Genomic DNA, 15,524 nt, shown 5'->3' with positions numbered 1-15,524 from the left:
CAGTAGAAGTTTGACTGTGACCTGCTGTTTCTGTTGCCAGGCACTTGGGGCACAGGCCCCAGTTCCACCCCCTGAGGCACGGCTTTGATGAGTGGTTTGGGTCCCCAAACTGCCACTTCGGGCCCTACGACAGCAGCGAGCGCCCCAACATCCCCGTGTACAGGGACTGGGACATGGCTGGCAGGTAACCTGTGGGCAAGGGAGACAGGGCAGCCTTGTAAATGTCACTGCCTGGCCAAGGATTGTGAGAAAATGGGGACTGTAAATGAGATGGAAATGAAAGCAAGCTTTGAGATCCCTCAGTTACTGAACAACTGGAAAACAATGGCATGGCCACTTAGGGTGATCCCCTATTCATGGAACAACACCTGCAGGCAGCTCCAAGGGTCAGAGCAGACCCTACAGCTTGGCAAAAGGGGCCCAAAGAGGAGTTTTTAGGGTTTAAAATGTAACACAGGATGGTAATGTAATGATTCTCACAGACTGTATGGAAATGCTGTAGGATTTGTATCTTGTACTAGATTGGTTAGTGAGAACCAGAATATTCAACACAGAAGATGATTTATTGTATTGGAACAGAAACCTCGCTCTCTCATCCTCTGTTTTGCTCTCTCACCCTTTTTACCATGCTCTTGCCTTCCCTCTCTGTACCCCTCTCTTTACTTCCCTCAGTCCTGCTCCAGCTGTGCCTGGCAGCTCCCAGCAGGGCCCTGCCCCCAGGCCCTTTGCAATGAACCCCAAGTTCCTGACCTGGCTGCAGAGATCTCTCATCTCTGTCTGTCCCCACTGTCCTACCCAATCACTCCTACATAACCCAGCTCCTGGCCTGCCTCTGGGCTGCTCTGGGCTCTCCCTGCTGCCATGACACACCTGCATGGGCTTTGGGAGTCCTTCCAAGCCAGAGCATTCTGGGATCCTCTGGTGCTGTGGTTAATAAAGGTCCAACACCAAGACCAGCCTGGAAGTGTCATGTGGACAGTGCAGGGATGTGGAGCTGCCCTCCCAGAGCTGTTTGCTCATCCCTGGCACCCTAAAGGCTTCCACTCTTGGAAGCTGCTCCCATTCTGTACTGAAAGACCTCTTTGTTCCTTCTCTTCCTGTTTGGAATAACATTTTGTGTGTTTGCATAGCTCCATTCCCTGCTCCCAGTCTGCAGTCTGGGCCCTTCTTGTCCATTCATTTTTCACTCTGGTGTTGTCTCATTTCACTGCTGTTATTCCCCTGAGCACTTCCCCAGGCCCTTCTCTGCTTTACTGTTGGCTGAAGATCCCTCTAAAATAATGTTTCCAAAGCAGCCCAGGTTCTGCTTCCAGCATTTCTCTGTCTCACTGAAAGTTGTTGTGTACTTCTGAAATTTTATTCACATTTCAACCAGCTCTTTATGAATCACCAGGAGATTTTAAAGCATTTTGTCCCCTACAGCAAAAGGCCAGTCCCTCAGGTTTGTCCAAAACTTTAAGTCATTAATTTGCATCAAGCTCTGTCACCACTTTCTCCCATAAGAAAAATTATGATGACATATTTCTAATATCTGAAGAGAGTTTGCTGAGTGTTAACTGTGACTTGTTTGTCACCTCCTTACACAGAGGAAAAAAATCCATAAAAGGGGAAAAAATCCTATTTCTGATGTTTATTCCTTAGGATTGATTTTTTCCCCTCTCTGATTCCTTTTATCTTAAGATACTATGAAGACTTCAAAATTGATCTGAAGACAGGTGAAGCCAACCTGACTCAGCTCTACCTGCAGGTACTATTTTAGTGCTGGCTTCTAAGCCAAGGTGACTTTTCTGCTTTTTTATTTGGAGAAATTTTGATGGCAGAGGATAAATTCATTTTTATTGTTGTTTACAGGAAGCTCTGGATTTTATTAGCAAGCAGCAGGCCAGCCAGCAGCCATTCTTTTTGTACTGGGCAATTGATGCTACCCACGCTCCTGTTTATGCCTCCAAACAGTTCCTGGGCACGAGTCAGAGAGGGCTGTAAGTTCTGCTTTTTGGGGTTGTTTTAATTAATTCCTCCTGCAGCTGCCACAGCCAACCTGAGCAGTGGTTGGTAGATCCAAGGCATGGATCACTCCTCAAGTGTGTGTGTGCTGAAATGCATTATTTGCTTGAATTGTTGTTTCATAATTTGGCTTTAACCTGAAGTGAAGCTCATGTGACCCCAGGGGGAGGAGGGGGGCTCTAGGCTCCTTTGCCAGTTGTGTGAGGAGTGAAATGCTGTCTGTGGCACAGATGATTTTTTAGGAGGCTTTTGTATGATCAGTGCCTCTTTTAAAAGCCTATAAATGGGACCAGCAAATAGAAAACACTCCTAAAAAGGCAGTTTGGAGGAGGCAAAGAGCTCTGTAGACACTGGGAGTGTTGCTTCAAAGAGTTTCTAACCATAAGGAAAACCATGTTATTACCTCCCAGTCTGTGGCAAGGTGGGTTTGCCTCTGTTTGTGAATTTTATGGCTGAATTCCTCTGTCCAGGAGTGGCTCACAGCTGAGCAAACCCTGACCCTCAATACCCAAGGGCTGCTCTCTGCAGGCCAGAGACACAAAGGTTTGCAGTGGCAGCAGAAAACCTGATGCATGAGAAGGATTTCTGCAGCACGGGTACAAATGAAATCTGAACACGTTGTGCTGACCCTTTTTTTGCTGCTCTGAGTGTTTTGCATCTCCTTTTGCCTCAGGTATGGGGATGCTGTGAGGGAGATCGATGACAGCGTTGGGAAAATCCTGAAGCACCTCCAGCAGCTGGGCATCAGTGAGAACACCTTTGTGTTCTTCACCTCTGATAACGGGGCTGCTCTCATTTCAGCTCCCAAACAAGGTGAGGCTCAGCTGAGCAAACCTGGCCTTGGCAAATCAAGGCTTAAACCTCTCTCTCTTGAGGAGAAAAAAGCCCTGTGTGTGGAGTCTGTGTTATGAGGTAGGAGAAGCCTCAAAAGACAGAGTATTTATGTTGGGAATAATTTATGTTCAGTGCTTCTGGTCACTGTTGGAGGAGGTGTCCTTGGCCAAATGGAATTTTTCCTTGCCCCAGTGTTGCTGTTACCTGTGTGTATTTGCACTGTCAGGGAGGGAATATTCTGTAATTTACTGGGAACCAGGCTCAGTAACTTAGCAGGGTGTTTACTCTCCATCTGCCAAATGCATATTTCAGCCTTCTGAGCAATTAGAGAGACTTCAAGAGTCCCTCATTCTTTAGCTCTCATGAAAAATATCAAGAAGAGAAACGAGTTTTGTTAGCTAACAAATTTTCTTTTGTTTAAGTGATGGTTTCTCTGAAACAAATCACTGCAAATTGATTTTAGAACCTGCTCTCTTCTCTTTGGAGCCAGGCTTGGCTTGTGGTTATTGAACCACAGAGCAGGGAGTAACCTGAGTTCTGATTTCAGCTCAGCTACTGGCTTTGACTTTGTGTGACCTGGAATCAGTTATGAGACCTCCCTGATTGTTCTTGGCCAGCTGAGCTCCAGGGTTGGGTTAAAACTCCAGATATTCCTGCAAAGCTCTGGCCATCTCTGAGTGACCATTCGGGGAATGCAGAATTATTTTTCTCATTCTTACACCTTCATCTAATATTGTTCTGGTACTATAAAATTTAAAATCATTATGAAAAAATGCTATTTCTGCCTGAAAGTGTCAGATTTCCTTTGGTTGCAGACAGGAGTTAACACCCTTAGAGGAAAGGAGAACACCAGTGAGGTAGTTCCTGTTTGTTTGGGGCTTGGTTTTCATTTGGTTGTTCATAGCAAGGTGTGTTTAACTGTCACTTTCTCCCTGTGCTGAAAAGACACTCCTAAAATTTCATCACAAATGGATATTGAAAAAAAAACCCTCACGAACACAGCACAACAAACAAGGAAATAATGACAAAAAACCCAATTCTGGCCACGTCCTTTGAAGAAGCATCCATGCAGAAATGAGAATTCATTTCAGACCAGCCCGGGTGACAGTGTCCTTTTGAAATGCTGGTGTTTTGTGGGGTTTAAGGCTTTTTTTCTGTCTCTAGGAGGAAGCAATGGGCCTTTCCTGTGTGGCAAACAAACCACCTTCGAGGGTGGCATGAGGGAGCCGGCCATTGCCTGGTGGCCCGGCCACATCCCTGCAGGAGGGGTGAGTCTCTGCCTGGGGCACTTCTCAGCAGCCTGGGGGGCTGCAGGGAGTGCAGAGCTCCTTGCTGGGCTCAGGGGGCTTTGCTTCACACTTTTACCATGCCCCAAGTCCGAGGGTTTGTGTGAATAAGGAGCTGCTGCTGCCCCAGACAACTGTGCCATTTTAATGCAAATTCGCATTAAAATTTGTGCTCGGTTTTGCTGTGAGGCTCTGCTCTTGTCTTCCTGCTCTTTTTAACCTCTTTACTCTTTTGGACCTTGATGTTTCTCATGTGTTTGAGCAAACTGGAGTATAAAGAGCAGGAATTTGCTCCCCACACTCCCCGTGCCCTGAGGTACCCAAGGGTTTGACCCTCGCATCTCTCACTTTGGTGCTTGATGAAAGATCCACTCAGGGAGGTTCAGACACCACATGATTGCTCTGTGCTGCCTGTACACAAATGCAGATATGATCACTTCAGAATAACCCCCCAGTGGCACTGCCAGCCCCCCTTGTCCCAGCTCTCATTACAGAAGGATGCAATCAGTCCTGCTGCAGGATCCCAGGGACAGCACAGCCCCCTCCCCCTGGTGAGCATCTCTGAGCCCTGCAGAAAGTGATCCTTCATTAGCTGGGCACCGTGCTCCAGCCTGCAAACTGGTCATAAATAAAACATTTCTGGAGGTTGCATTCCATTGGGGTGGTTTAATTGAGGCAGGCTAATGATAATTTATCATTTACATTTAGGAGGGACCATGAGGCAGCTCAGATCTGCAGCTGAGGGCAGGAGGGTGGTTTGGTTTCATTATTTTTCAAGAGTTCACCAAACCTACCAAGGATGGTTTATTATTTTTCTAATTTGAAATGAAAACAGTCGTTTTGTTTAAATTTAAACATTTCCATAAAGCCTTTGCAAGCCAAGTACAACAGCCCTGGGCTAGCAAGGGAGAACATGAAACTGCAGCTGAGTGTTTTGTTTGCTGGGTCCAAACTAAATAATGTGCTAAAAGTAAACATGCATTATAAATGGGGACAAGAAAATGCCCAAATTTAAAAATTCTTTCCATTGTAGTAACTCTGAGGATAATTAAGAACAGGAGGAGAGAGAAATCCTTGTGCCTGCTTCTTTTCTGCCTGGCTGGGACCCCTCTCCCAGGTAGATTTTGGGAGCTGCTGCTTGAATTGCTGTGCAGAGCTGTGTGTGTGTGCAGGGCGGGCTGGGCAGCTCAGCTGTGCCTGGAGCTCCCAGATTTTGGGATGCACCCAAAATCTCTCCTCCACCATGCCAGTGTCAGCCTTAAGCACGTGCTCACCTCCTTATCTGCTGCTCAGGAACTGTGATAGAAACTCACCCGTGTTTTCTGCTTGTGTTCTTGCCTTCGAGGCTCCAGCACTGCTCCCTCAGCAGCCCTGACCACAGGTGAGAGATTTGTGTCCACCACTGCATTTTTGGCTTTTTTTCCTGTACCTTGCTGTAGCTTCACCATCCTCTGGAGGAGATTTAACTGCTCAGCCCCAGGTAGCTGTGAAATATGGGAAAGCTGCTTCAAAGTCTCTCATTGCTGCTACTTGATAAGAGTTGAAGGAAGCAAAGGTTTGGGAGTTCTGAATTTCAGCAGAAAGCTGAAGGGTCAAGTGCTTCCTGTGCTGGGTTTGCTCCCAGGGCAGTGGTTTGAGGAGCAAGGGAAAGGCCAGGAGCTGTTGCAGGTGGAACAACTGCAGCCAGGAAAGGAGAGTTTGTGTCTCTGGCCAGTGAAATCCAGTTATTGTGTGGAAAGCTCTGTCTGCTGATGGGAATGATCCAGGGAGACCTCACTGCAGCCTTGCAGTGCCTTGAGAATGGAGGGAAAGGGACTTTTTATATGAGCAGATAGTGCCAGGACAGGGGGGAATGGCTCCCACTGCCAGAGGGCAGGGTTAGCTGGGATATTGGGAAGGAATTCCTCTCTATGTGGGTGGGCAGGCCCTGGCACAGGGTGCCCAGAGCAGCTGGGGCTGCCCCTGGATCCCTGGCAGTGCCCAAGGCCAGGCTGGGCAGGGTTTGGGGCACCCTGGGACAGTGGGAGGTGTCCCTGCCGTGGCAGGGGTGGCACTGGATGGGCTTTAAGGTCCCTTCCAACCCAAACCATTCCAGGATTCCACCTGGCAGTTTGTTAATAATTTTATTGATCCATAAGGCTGGGGGGGTTTGTTTTTATTAAAGGGCACATTAATTTAATAAAAATACAGGAGCACCAGGGTCTAAACACAAGGAGTGAGGGACAGGGAGGGAGCACCTGCCAGGCTCTCCGTGGAGCTGGGGATAATTGGTGCAGTTGGCTGGTTTGCAGGTTTTTGGAGGGGAAAGATGCCTCAGGAGTGTGTTGCTCTTGGCATCAACACTCAGTGAGTTCTGCTCCCCACCAGGAATATTTATTCCCACACAAACAGCCTGGCTGCACTTCCCTCCTCGGCTCCGTTTTCCAGGTGAATTCACAACAAATCAGCGTTTCAACATTCCCCACATCACATCTGCCTTCTGGAAGGATCCAGCTGGAAAAAAAAAATCATATTCTATTGGTATTTGAATCCTCCTCCTCTCTCCCCTCGCCCTCCTCCCCTTCCTCTCTCGTGCCTGCTTCCTGAAGGAGAAAAGAACATATCAACCCAAAGACAGCATTGCAACCTTTTCTTCCCTATCTCCCATGGGGCGCAAATTGAAATTGAATTAGACAGGGATATCAGGTCTGCTCGCTGTGATAACTGTAAAAGGATTTTATTTAAAAACACCCTGACATTTGTTCACCCAGTTTCAAATATTTAGCTTTCCTCCTTTCCATTCCTGGCGGGGGCGACTTTATTAATTGTCGCCTTTGATTCAGAGTTAAAGCTTGAAAGCACTGATAACAGCACTGGGGACTATTTCTTCCAGCGCCGTGGCCCACAGCAAAAGGATTTCATTTTCTTAAAGACGTTGTGTGGATACTGAGAGTTTATTAAAAAGAAGGGGGGGAAGGAGGGGGAAAAAAATCCGTCCTTACGTGCGTAATACCGGCTGTTCCTCACTGATACAGCAATATCTGATCTCCCTCCGTTTATATATTATTTATTTTCTCTGGGCTGTTGCCCTCTCTGGATTTTTCTTTTTCTTTTCTTGAAAAAAAAATGAAATAAATAAAAGGGAAAGGCAACTAGAATGAAAGAGCCCTGTTGACAGGAGAAAAATGGTAATTTTTTTATTTTTTCTCTGAAAATACTTCAAAGTTTTATATAAACATTAACCTTTTTTTTTTTTTCCCCTTTTTCCTTCTTCAATGTGGTGCTGCAGCGTACAGATAAATCCAAGTGGCTGTGGCATGGGCATTTAATTTCCTTAAGAAGTTTTCTCTGCTTCACGGCAAAAATGTTGTCTGAGAGCAGAAACGTAATTGGATGATTAAAGAGAGTCATCTACATCTGGTGCTGGTTAATAAGGGCCAGGACAAGGGGAGGGTGGTGGCCCCCCAGGAGTGTCCCCACGCTCTGGATAAATGAGGTGACATTAAAGGCACGAGCCCGGGGTCAGCAATTGCCTCTTATCAAAAGATTGAGGCGCTGGGACGGAGCCACAACAGGAAAAGTGATTTTTGGATTAGATGGAGAAATTGTGAGAGCTCTGATTACAAAAGGGCTCAGCCAGGGGCTGGGTGGGGGGAGCAGGAGGGGTTGGAGCTGCTCCTTCTGCAGCTCTGCAGGTGGGAATGAGCCCAGGGAGGAACCTCCAGGGCTGGGAGCTGCTCATGGGCCCAGCTTCAGCCCTGGGGACAGGGCTCAGAGGGACCCTGGCCATGTCCTCGTGCAGGGACAGGGCTCAGAGGGACCCTGGCCATGTCCTTGTGCAGGGACAGGGCTCAGAGGGACCTCAGCCATGTCCTTGTGCAGGGAGAGGGCTCAGAGGGACCCTGGCCATGCCCTTGTGCAGGGAGAGGGCTCAGAGGGACCTCAGCCATGTCCTCATGCAGGGACAGGGCTCAGAGGGACCTCAGCCATGTCCTTGTGCAGGGATAGGGCTCAGAGGGACCCTGGCCATGTCCTTGTGCAGGGACAGGGCTCAGAGGGACCTCAGCCATGTCCTTGTGCAGGGACAGGGCTCAGAGGGACCTCAGCCATGTCCTTGTGCAGGGACAGGGCTCAGAGGGACCCTGGCCATGTCCTCATGCAGGGACAGGGCTCAGAGGAACCTCAGCCATGCCCTTGTGCAGGGACAGGGCTCAGAGGGACCTCAGCCATGCCCTTGTGCAGGGACAGGGCTCAGAGGGACCCTGGCCATGTCCTTGTGCAGGGAGGGGACAGGACAGGGCTCAGAGGGACCCTGGCCGTGTCCTTGTGCAGGGACAGGGCTCAGAGGGACCTCAGCCATGTCCTTGTGCAGGGACAGGGCTCAGAGGGACCCTGGCCATGTCCTCGTGCAGGGAGGGGACAGGACAGGGCTCAGAGGAACCCTGGCTGTGTCCTTGTGCAGGGACAGGGCTCAGAGGGCCCTCAGCCATGTCCCCAGGGAGTTCCATGATCCCAGGGAGTTCCACCTGGACATGAGGAAGAGCTTTCCTCTGTGCCCAGAGGGGCTGTGGAGGTCCCTCAGGGGACACCCAGAAGTGCCTGGACACCATCCTGTGCCCTGTGCTCTGGGATGGTCCTGCTGGAGCTGGGAGGTGGGACTAGATGATTAAAATCATTTTAAGGAGAGGAAAAGGCTGCACTAAAATAAAGAATAAATGTTCTCCAAACCCCATCCAAGCTGGCCTTGAGCACTTGCAGACTTGGGGCAGCCACAGCTTGTCTGGGAAATGTCTCCCTTTGTGCCTGTCCCCAAGGCCAGGCTGAGCAGGAGCTTTCCCAGGCTGTGGCCATGGATAAATCATGGATAAATCCTGAACTGAGGGCCCTGTTGGTCATGGTCAGCTGATCCAGCTGCTTTCCCAAGGATTTCCAAAGCCAGGTTCCCTCTTGTGCTTCAGGCTTTGCACTTTGTTTCCTCCCAAGGAATTGTGGCAGGATTCTTGCATGCAGCTTTAATAAGATGTGTTCCTGCCAACACCTCCTGATGAATGAAAGCCATTAAAAATTGAAATGACTGTAATCAAGTAATGTGATATTGTAATGTTAAACTTGTAATTAGGCCCCTGCATGTTGCTTTCTCCAGTTCTTTTTTTTTTAATTTCTTAATTCTTCCTTTGTGTTCACTTTGTTCAGCCTAGCCTCTTAATACAAGGTTTAGTATCCCCTTTTTTTCCCTTTATTTTTGAGCTAGCATCTCATAAAAATTCATTTATCGTGTCATCATTTGTTGCATTTAAATAATTTGTGTCAGCTTAGGGGCTGGGGCTCTGTTTGTGAGTAGAATCAGAGGTAAAAGGTCTTCGATAGTCCCAAAATTGTTCTGTTGAGATTGGACTTGGATTTTAGTCAGAAAGTGCTTTGGTGCTCACAGCTGTGGGGTTGTATCCAATGGTTTCTTGTTTCCCAACAAGTGCTGTGGCTGAAAATGCTCTTTTCCTGTCACATCTTGTGCTAGTGCATCCTGGTGCTCCTGATGTGGCAGCAGCTGCTTTAAGTGAGTGTGTCACTGACTAATTAAACACCCTGCAACAACTCCCACAATCAGGGAGGGAGCAAAGGCTCACAAAGAATCAGGCAGAACAGACTTTGGAGGGTTTTAAAATATAAATAATTAAGAGCATAGAGATGAGTATGGCTTCCAAGTAAGGAAAAAGGGGGAAAAAAACCCTTGCACATCTCCATTGAAGCCAAACCCAGATGTTTTTCTCCCTTATTAAAATATGGACTAAAAATACCACAACTTTACAGTTCTTGAATTGTTGGAAATGGTTTGCAGATGAAGTCATCAGGCTCTTTTTGTTATTATCCATCTATCCCTGTGCTTTCTGGGAACTCTCTCAGGGTATTCTGGACACCAGAGTTGACCTGGAGAAGGGAACAAATCAAGGACTTTTTTTCCCTTGGTGTAAGTGCTGATTTTTCAATCCACAAATGAGCTGGAATTTGCTAAATTAAGTTGAGCCCTGTGACAGCACACTCCTGGAAAAGGGATACACAGGAGTGAGGAGAGGAAAATGGAGAAAAAAAGAATAAAAAATGAAAATTCTCCCTGGAAGTGGAGAAATAGGGATTGTTTCCTTTGCTTTATTGTTTTCAGAGGAGTTTACTGGTGGCTGCAGCAGTGTAAAGGGAGAGGTTTGCAGGGTGCTTTGGAGGGAACCTGTTTCCACACAGATTTTCCTGAAGGGCTCTTTGCAAACATGTTCCTGTTGGTTTTTGGTTGCAGGTCAGCCATCAGCTGGGCAGTGTGATGGATCTGTTCAGCACCAGCCTCTCCCTGGCGGGTCTGCAGCCTCCCAGTGACAGACAGATTGATGGCATCGACCTTTTACCTGTCATCCTGCAGGGCAAGCTAATTGACAGGTCAGTGATTATCCCCGGGCTGCCAGCCCTGCTCCTGCCTGAAGGGATGCCAGCTTTGGGGCTGGGTTTTTATCTCCAGCTCACAAGTATTTAATGGGAGCTGAGTGCAGGCAGCAGCAGAGCTTCCCCCGAGCTGCTGCTCCGCTGGAACAGGCTGAGGTGGGAATTCCTGACATGTGGCATGTTGCCATACACTGGAGTCTGGGGACAGATGAAAATGTCACAGGGTTAGCAGGGATCCCTGGAACAACATATGGCAGGAGGGGAGATAAAAGCCTGAGAACTGGAGCCTGGCTGGGGGACAATCCATTATTTATCACTGCAAAAGCTGCCCAGAGTGTGCTGGGTCCTTGTCCTGCTGCAGAGCTGGGAGGGGAAGGCTGTGCTGCTGCAGAGGACCTGGAAACACCAGGAAAATCCTCTTCCCAAGGTCCTGGGAATGCTTCTGCAGGGGTAGCTTTGGGTGAGAGACCTGGAATCTCTATGTGCTGTCAGTTCTTGGGCACAGGCACCAAGATCTGACAGCAAATCCTGCCAACAAATATTTTATTGGAAGTGTCAGAGGTCAGGAGAGGTCTTGGAGTTGGGATTTTGGTGAGGAATTTGGCAGCCTGGGAAATCTGACTGCAATCATTTTCTTTGGGAGATAGCAAGGAAACTTAGGCATGGAAAACATTTTTGGAGCTCTTTTCCTTCTTGGATGAGAGCCTTTGTGCTGTGAAATTCCTTTTGTGCCTCTTAAGCAAGGAGCACACCTGAGTATTACAGGAAAAGCCTGGCCCATCTTCTGGAAGTTTGGAAAATTTCTTTGTTGTTTTAAAAGGGAATTTCAGTGCAGTCACCAACCCCTTGCTTGTGTTACAATAACAGTCACTCAAAGCACATTGTGGCTTTTCTTTTCCTTCTTTTTATTTCCTTTTTTTTTCCCCTAGACATGACCAGGACAAAGTCTTCACAACCCCCCAAAAACTTTACAGGAAATGCAGTTTTTGTGTTCTTTTAAGCTTAAAAAGGAAAAAAGTGAATGGGGAAAAGAAATAATTTATATCAGAATACTGAGTACAAGCTGGAATCCTCCTTCAGAATAGAAAATGTATTTTTTTACCAGGAAAAACCTAAAACCTTCAGTCAGGAGGGCACATAATACCTGATCAAGTGTTGGCTGTTGATGGCAAGGAAAAGGAGGCTGGAGTGCTGTGTGGAATATTTTTGGGAGGTTTTGATGATGGCACTGGTTTAGATCAGGTGCTGCACATTGGCAGCTTTGTCTTGCTGCCTTTATTTCACTTCCAGGTGCATTAAGGATGCAGGAATGGGATTTTCTGGGAGCAGCTTCCCCTTCTTCCTGGGGACCAAGTTGTTTCCCCTTTGTTCCTGGTGACAAAGTTGTTTTCCCTTTGTTCCTCTTGGTGACAAAGGAGGGAGGCTCCTTGTTACTGTGAGGCTAAAAGAGCTCTGAGGCCACTCCTGTCATTCACACAGGGATATTTAAATTTCACCTTGCATTTAGGGACAGGTGTTTTCAGGTGGCATCACCAGAGTGAGTCATTTTTGGAGTGGCCTCATCTGAGAAGGAAAGACAAAGGTTCCCCCTGACAATGACAAACAGCTTCACCCTCGTGTCCTGTCAGCAGCCCAAAAGAGCTGGACAGAGGAACTGCACCAAAAAATCAACCCCCTCTCCTGAAGACAGTCCCTTCCAGTAAAATTTTGTGCTGTTCCCTCAAAAAAAACCAGGAGTGTTTTGTTGGGAAAACCAGCAGGAATGTTGCTGGGATGCCCAGGGAGCAGCACAGATGCAGCGAGTGAGATGCATTTCCTGGATGAATTATTAATTAGGGAAACCTCTGGGAGCAAGTGCAGCTTTAGCAGCGTGTTTACATGCTGCAAAGTGAGGTTTGGGGGGGAAAAATGGAGAGGAATGAAAACCACAGCATGTCTGGCTGCCAGGTTTTTCCATGTGGAGTTTCTCAGAGATGTCATCCAGAACACGCCGGCATCTGGTGTCCTCCTGGCCACCCTGCCCGTGTGGCACTGCCAGCTCCACCCTGCCTGTGTGGCACTGCCAGCTCCATGGCAGAGCTGGGCAGAGCAGCCTGAGCATCCCAGAGCCCCTGAGTCCCTTTTTCCTGGCAGGCAGGCACTTGAGAGCTGGCTGACACTGGAACCGCCACGCTCCAGAGGAAATCCCAGGGGCTGGGAGTTCAAGGATTAACAATCACTGGCAGCCAAGCTGGATAATGTTTCATTCTTGCACCCTGTGAGCCCTCAACTTGATGAACACTTTAAGAAATGTTAATTGAAAACCTTGCAGAGGAGACTATTAGGAGGCAGCCTGTTCCTGCCTGATATCCATATGGGAAGTGGGATGCCATTAAGGGGTTTGTGGCCCTTATCAGGGGGCTGGGCCCTGCCTCTTGGTGTTTCTCATGCAGCTCTGCTCTCCTTCCAGGCCCATTTTCTATTATCGTGGCAATGAGCTGATGGCAGTGAGAGCTGGGCTGTACAAAGCTCACTACTGGACCTGGAGCAACTCCTGGGAGGAGCACAGCAAGGTAATGGCACAGGGACCTGGGATCCTGGGCACAGACACCCTTTACACTGGGGGATGTCACCATGCTTCAGTCTCCTCAGAGCTGCCAGAGCTGCTGTGCAGGTTTCTGTTGGGTATCAGGAATATTTCTGCCCCAAAAGGGCTGCCCAGCCCTGGCACAGCTGCCCAGGGAGGTGGTGGAGTCCCAGCCCTCCTGTTTAACAGGATGTGGCACTTGGGGACATGTGGTGGCCTTGGCAGTGCTGGGGGAACAGCTGGACTTGATGATCTTAGAGGATATTCCAACCTAAAGAATTCTGTGATCCTAAAAAATCCTGAGGGGACTGGACCTCCCCCTCCTGAAACCAGGTACAAAGAGAGGAAAACAAGCAAATTCCAAGTTGTTCTGAGGGATGCTCCCTTTAATCAACCCTTAATCCCCCTCAATATTAAACCTTCCCTCTGAATCCTGAGCTTTCAGAGGTTCACCTGTGGTTGGACTCCCTGATCCTTGTGGGTCCCTTCCAACTCAGGATATTCTGTGATTCTGGGAAAGTCTGGAGCTTGGTGCCACACTGACCATGAGCCTCACGATTCCTGGCACAAAACACCTATTTTGAATTATTGAAACTGGGATGGAACTGGGGTGAGTTTGTTGGGTTTGTGATGGTTGAAAAGGAAAGCTGTAGGAAAGGCACAGTGGAAAATACAGCAGGGGTTGAAACCAGTGAAGTAAACGTGTTTAATCTGTTATCAGCACTTCTGTGAGCTCACATCACACTATGTACACCATTTGATTTATTTTATTTATTTCCTGGCTGATCTCCTCACAGTTAGATGTTAAGCACTATTATTTCCTTTTCTTTTTGTGTCTTTCTTGGCTCTAAACTCTGGGGCATTTGCTGAGTGGCAGCTTCACACGTGTGCCTTGCTGCAGATCCCTTCAGACAGGAACCCAGAGCACTAAGGCCCAGCTCTCAGCACTCCTGACAGCAGCCTGGGCTTGGGGAGGGGTTGTTTGCATGATTTAATTTTTTTTATGCTTTTTTTTTTTTTTTTGAACTTATGGAAGGTCCTCAAGGCATCACAGGTGCAGAACTAAGTGCTGGTGACATTTGTGGATATAAAAGTGCAGGGATTCTTTCACTGGGATGTCCTGGGGGTAGAAGGAAGTGTCAGCTCCAAGGGAGTCATTTCCATTCAGGGCTGTAAATGTGTGTGTTTGTCTTTTTTCAGACTGCAGTGCTTCAGGATTTAAAGCTTGTTTTACAGGGAGCAGGCAGGAAAGGAAAGTTGGCTCTAGAAATGTTTTTTATGCTCCGTCTCGGTGCTAATTCCACACAGATAAAATGAGATCATTTATTTGTCTTGTGTGTGAGTAAAACCTGTTTATCACCCGTGGAGGGTTTTCCCTGGGTGGGAGGAACTGGGAGCTCCTCTGTCTGTGTGTTTGGGTGCAGGGGTGGCAGATTCCCACAGCAATCCTCGCTCTCCGTGGTGATAAAAGCACAAACCCTCATTCCAGTGGGGAAATAAATAAACCCCTGCATGGAACTCAACTCATTCCTCCACGTCTGAGTGTGGAACAGTGATAATGGGGACCAGCTACTCCTTCCAGAGGCTCTCCCACTGTGAGCAGTGGCAGTGCTGCAATTAAGGAATATTTATTTCTTTCCAAGTCTTTGTTTAACTGCTGTCTGATAAAAGTCAGCAATTATCCTGTACATCAGAGAGATGATTACAAATCCACTCTCTTTCCTGCAGCTTGGATCACATGAGCTTGATGTGGGGAAAATTGGAGCACATTAGTGGCCAGAGCAGCCATTAACAACACGCAGAGGAAGCTGAGGCTGAGATTTGTTCCAATTCTCCTCATGTCTTCGAGCCATTAATTACAAACCTCGCAAGTTTAAAAATAGAAATAAATCAGAATGCAGAGCAGCTCCACAGCTCCCAGCCCTGCTGGAGGAGTTTCTAAGCTCACCTTACAACACAGTTCCCTCTTTCAGTCACTGGGCTTCCCAGCTGTGTTGATATTGGACTCTGGAATCAAAGAGGCCACTTTGTTTGCTAATTCCATTTGAAAAACAACTATAAATCCATGCACATCTGTGGCATTTGGAATTCTGACTGTTGGCTGTTTGTTCAATAAGGTTGACTTGCCATCCCAGTAGAACTCCAGCTAATGAGGATTTGTTAATTGTATGATCTTTAGAGGTCTTTCCTCATTGTGAATCCAGTGAGACTTCCAGATACGAAACTCTCAGTGTGAAGGTCCCCACTCAGACCTGGAATATGTGGTTTTCCTGTCATCCATTGGAAAGAGAGCTGAAGTTGGCCAGATGTGGCAAAACAGCTGCCTGCCCATTTTGGAGAGGTTTGTTTTATGAGTAGGGGAATATTTCATGGTTTTGACAGACTTTAGCCAGCCCTCCTTGCACTTTCAGAAGTCCCTTGGTAATTGA

At 47.8% G+C, this 15,524-nt stretch overlaps 1 protein-coding gene across 5 annotated transcripts in view; it reads left to right on the top strand.

Annotated features, from left to right (window-relative positions):
* Window positions 1–15,524, top strand: part of GALNS (galactosamine (N-acetyl)-6-sulfatase) — a 43,972-nt gene that overhangs the window by 7,018 nt on the left and 21,430 nt on the right. For all 5 annotated transcript variants that reach the window (XM_054641020.2, XM_077185194.1, XM_077185195.1 and 2 more), the window contains 7 exons: window positions 41–184; window positions 1,681–1,747; window positions 1,852–1,979; window positions 2,678–2,817; window positions 4,003–4,106; window positions 10,390–10,526; window positions 12,979–13,081. In XM_054641020.2, the coding sequence (XP_054496995.1) occupies window positions 41–184; window positions 1,681–1,747; window positions 1,852–1,979; window positions 2,678–2,817; window positions 4,003–4,106; window positions 10,390–10,526; window positions 12,979–13,081 (823 nt within the window). The remainder of the gene's footprint in view (window positions 1–40; window positions 185–1,680; window positions 1,748–1,851; window positions 1,980–2,677; window positions 2,818–4,002; window positions 4,107–10,389; window positions 10,527–12,978; window positions 13,082–15,524) is intronic.

Source organism: Agelaius phoeniceus, chromosome 12 (genome assembly GCF_051311805.1).
Source record: "Agelaius phoeniceus isolate bAgePho1 chromosome 12, bAgePho1.hap1, whole genome shotgun sequence".
Classification (NCBI taxonomy): Eukaryota; Metazoa; Chordata; class Aves; order Passeriformes; family Icteridae; genus Agelaius; species Agelaius phoeniceus.
Note: the sequence above shows the minus strand (reverse complement) of the source record. Positions and strands in the feature narration are given on the sequence as shown.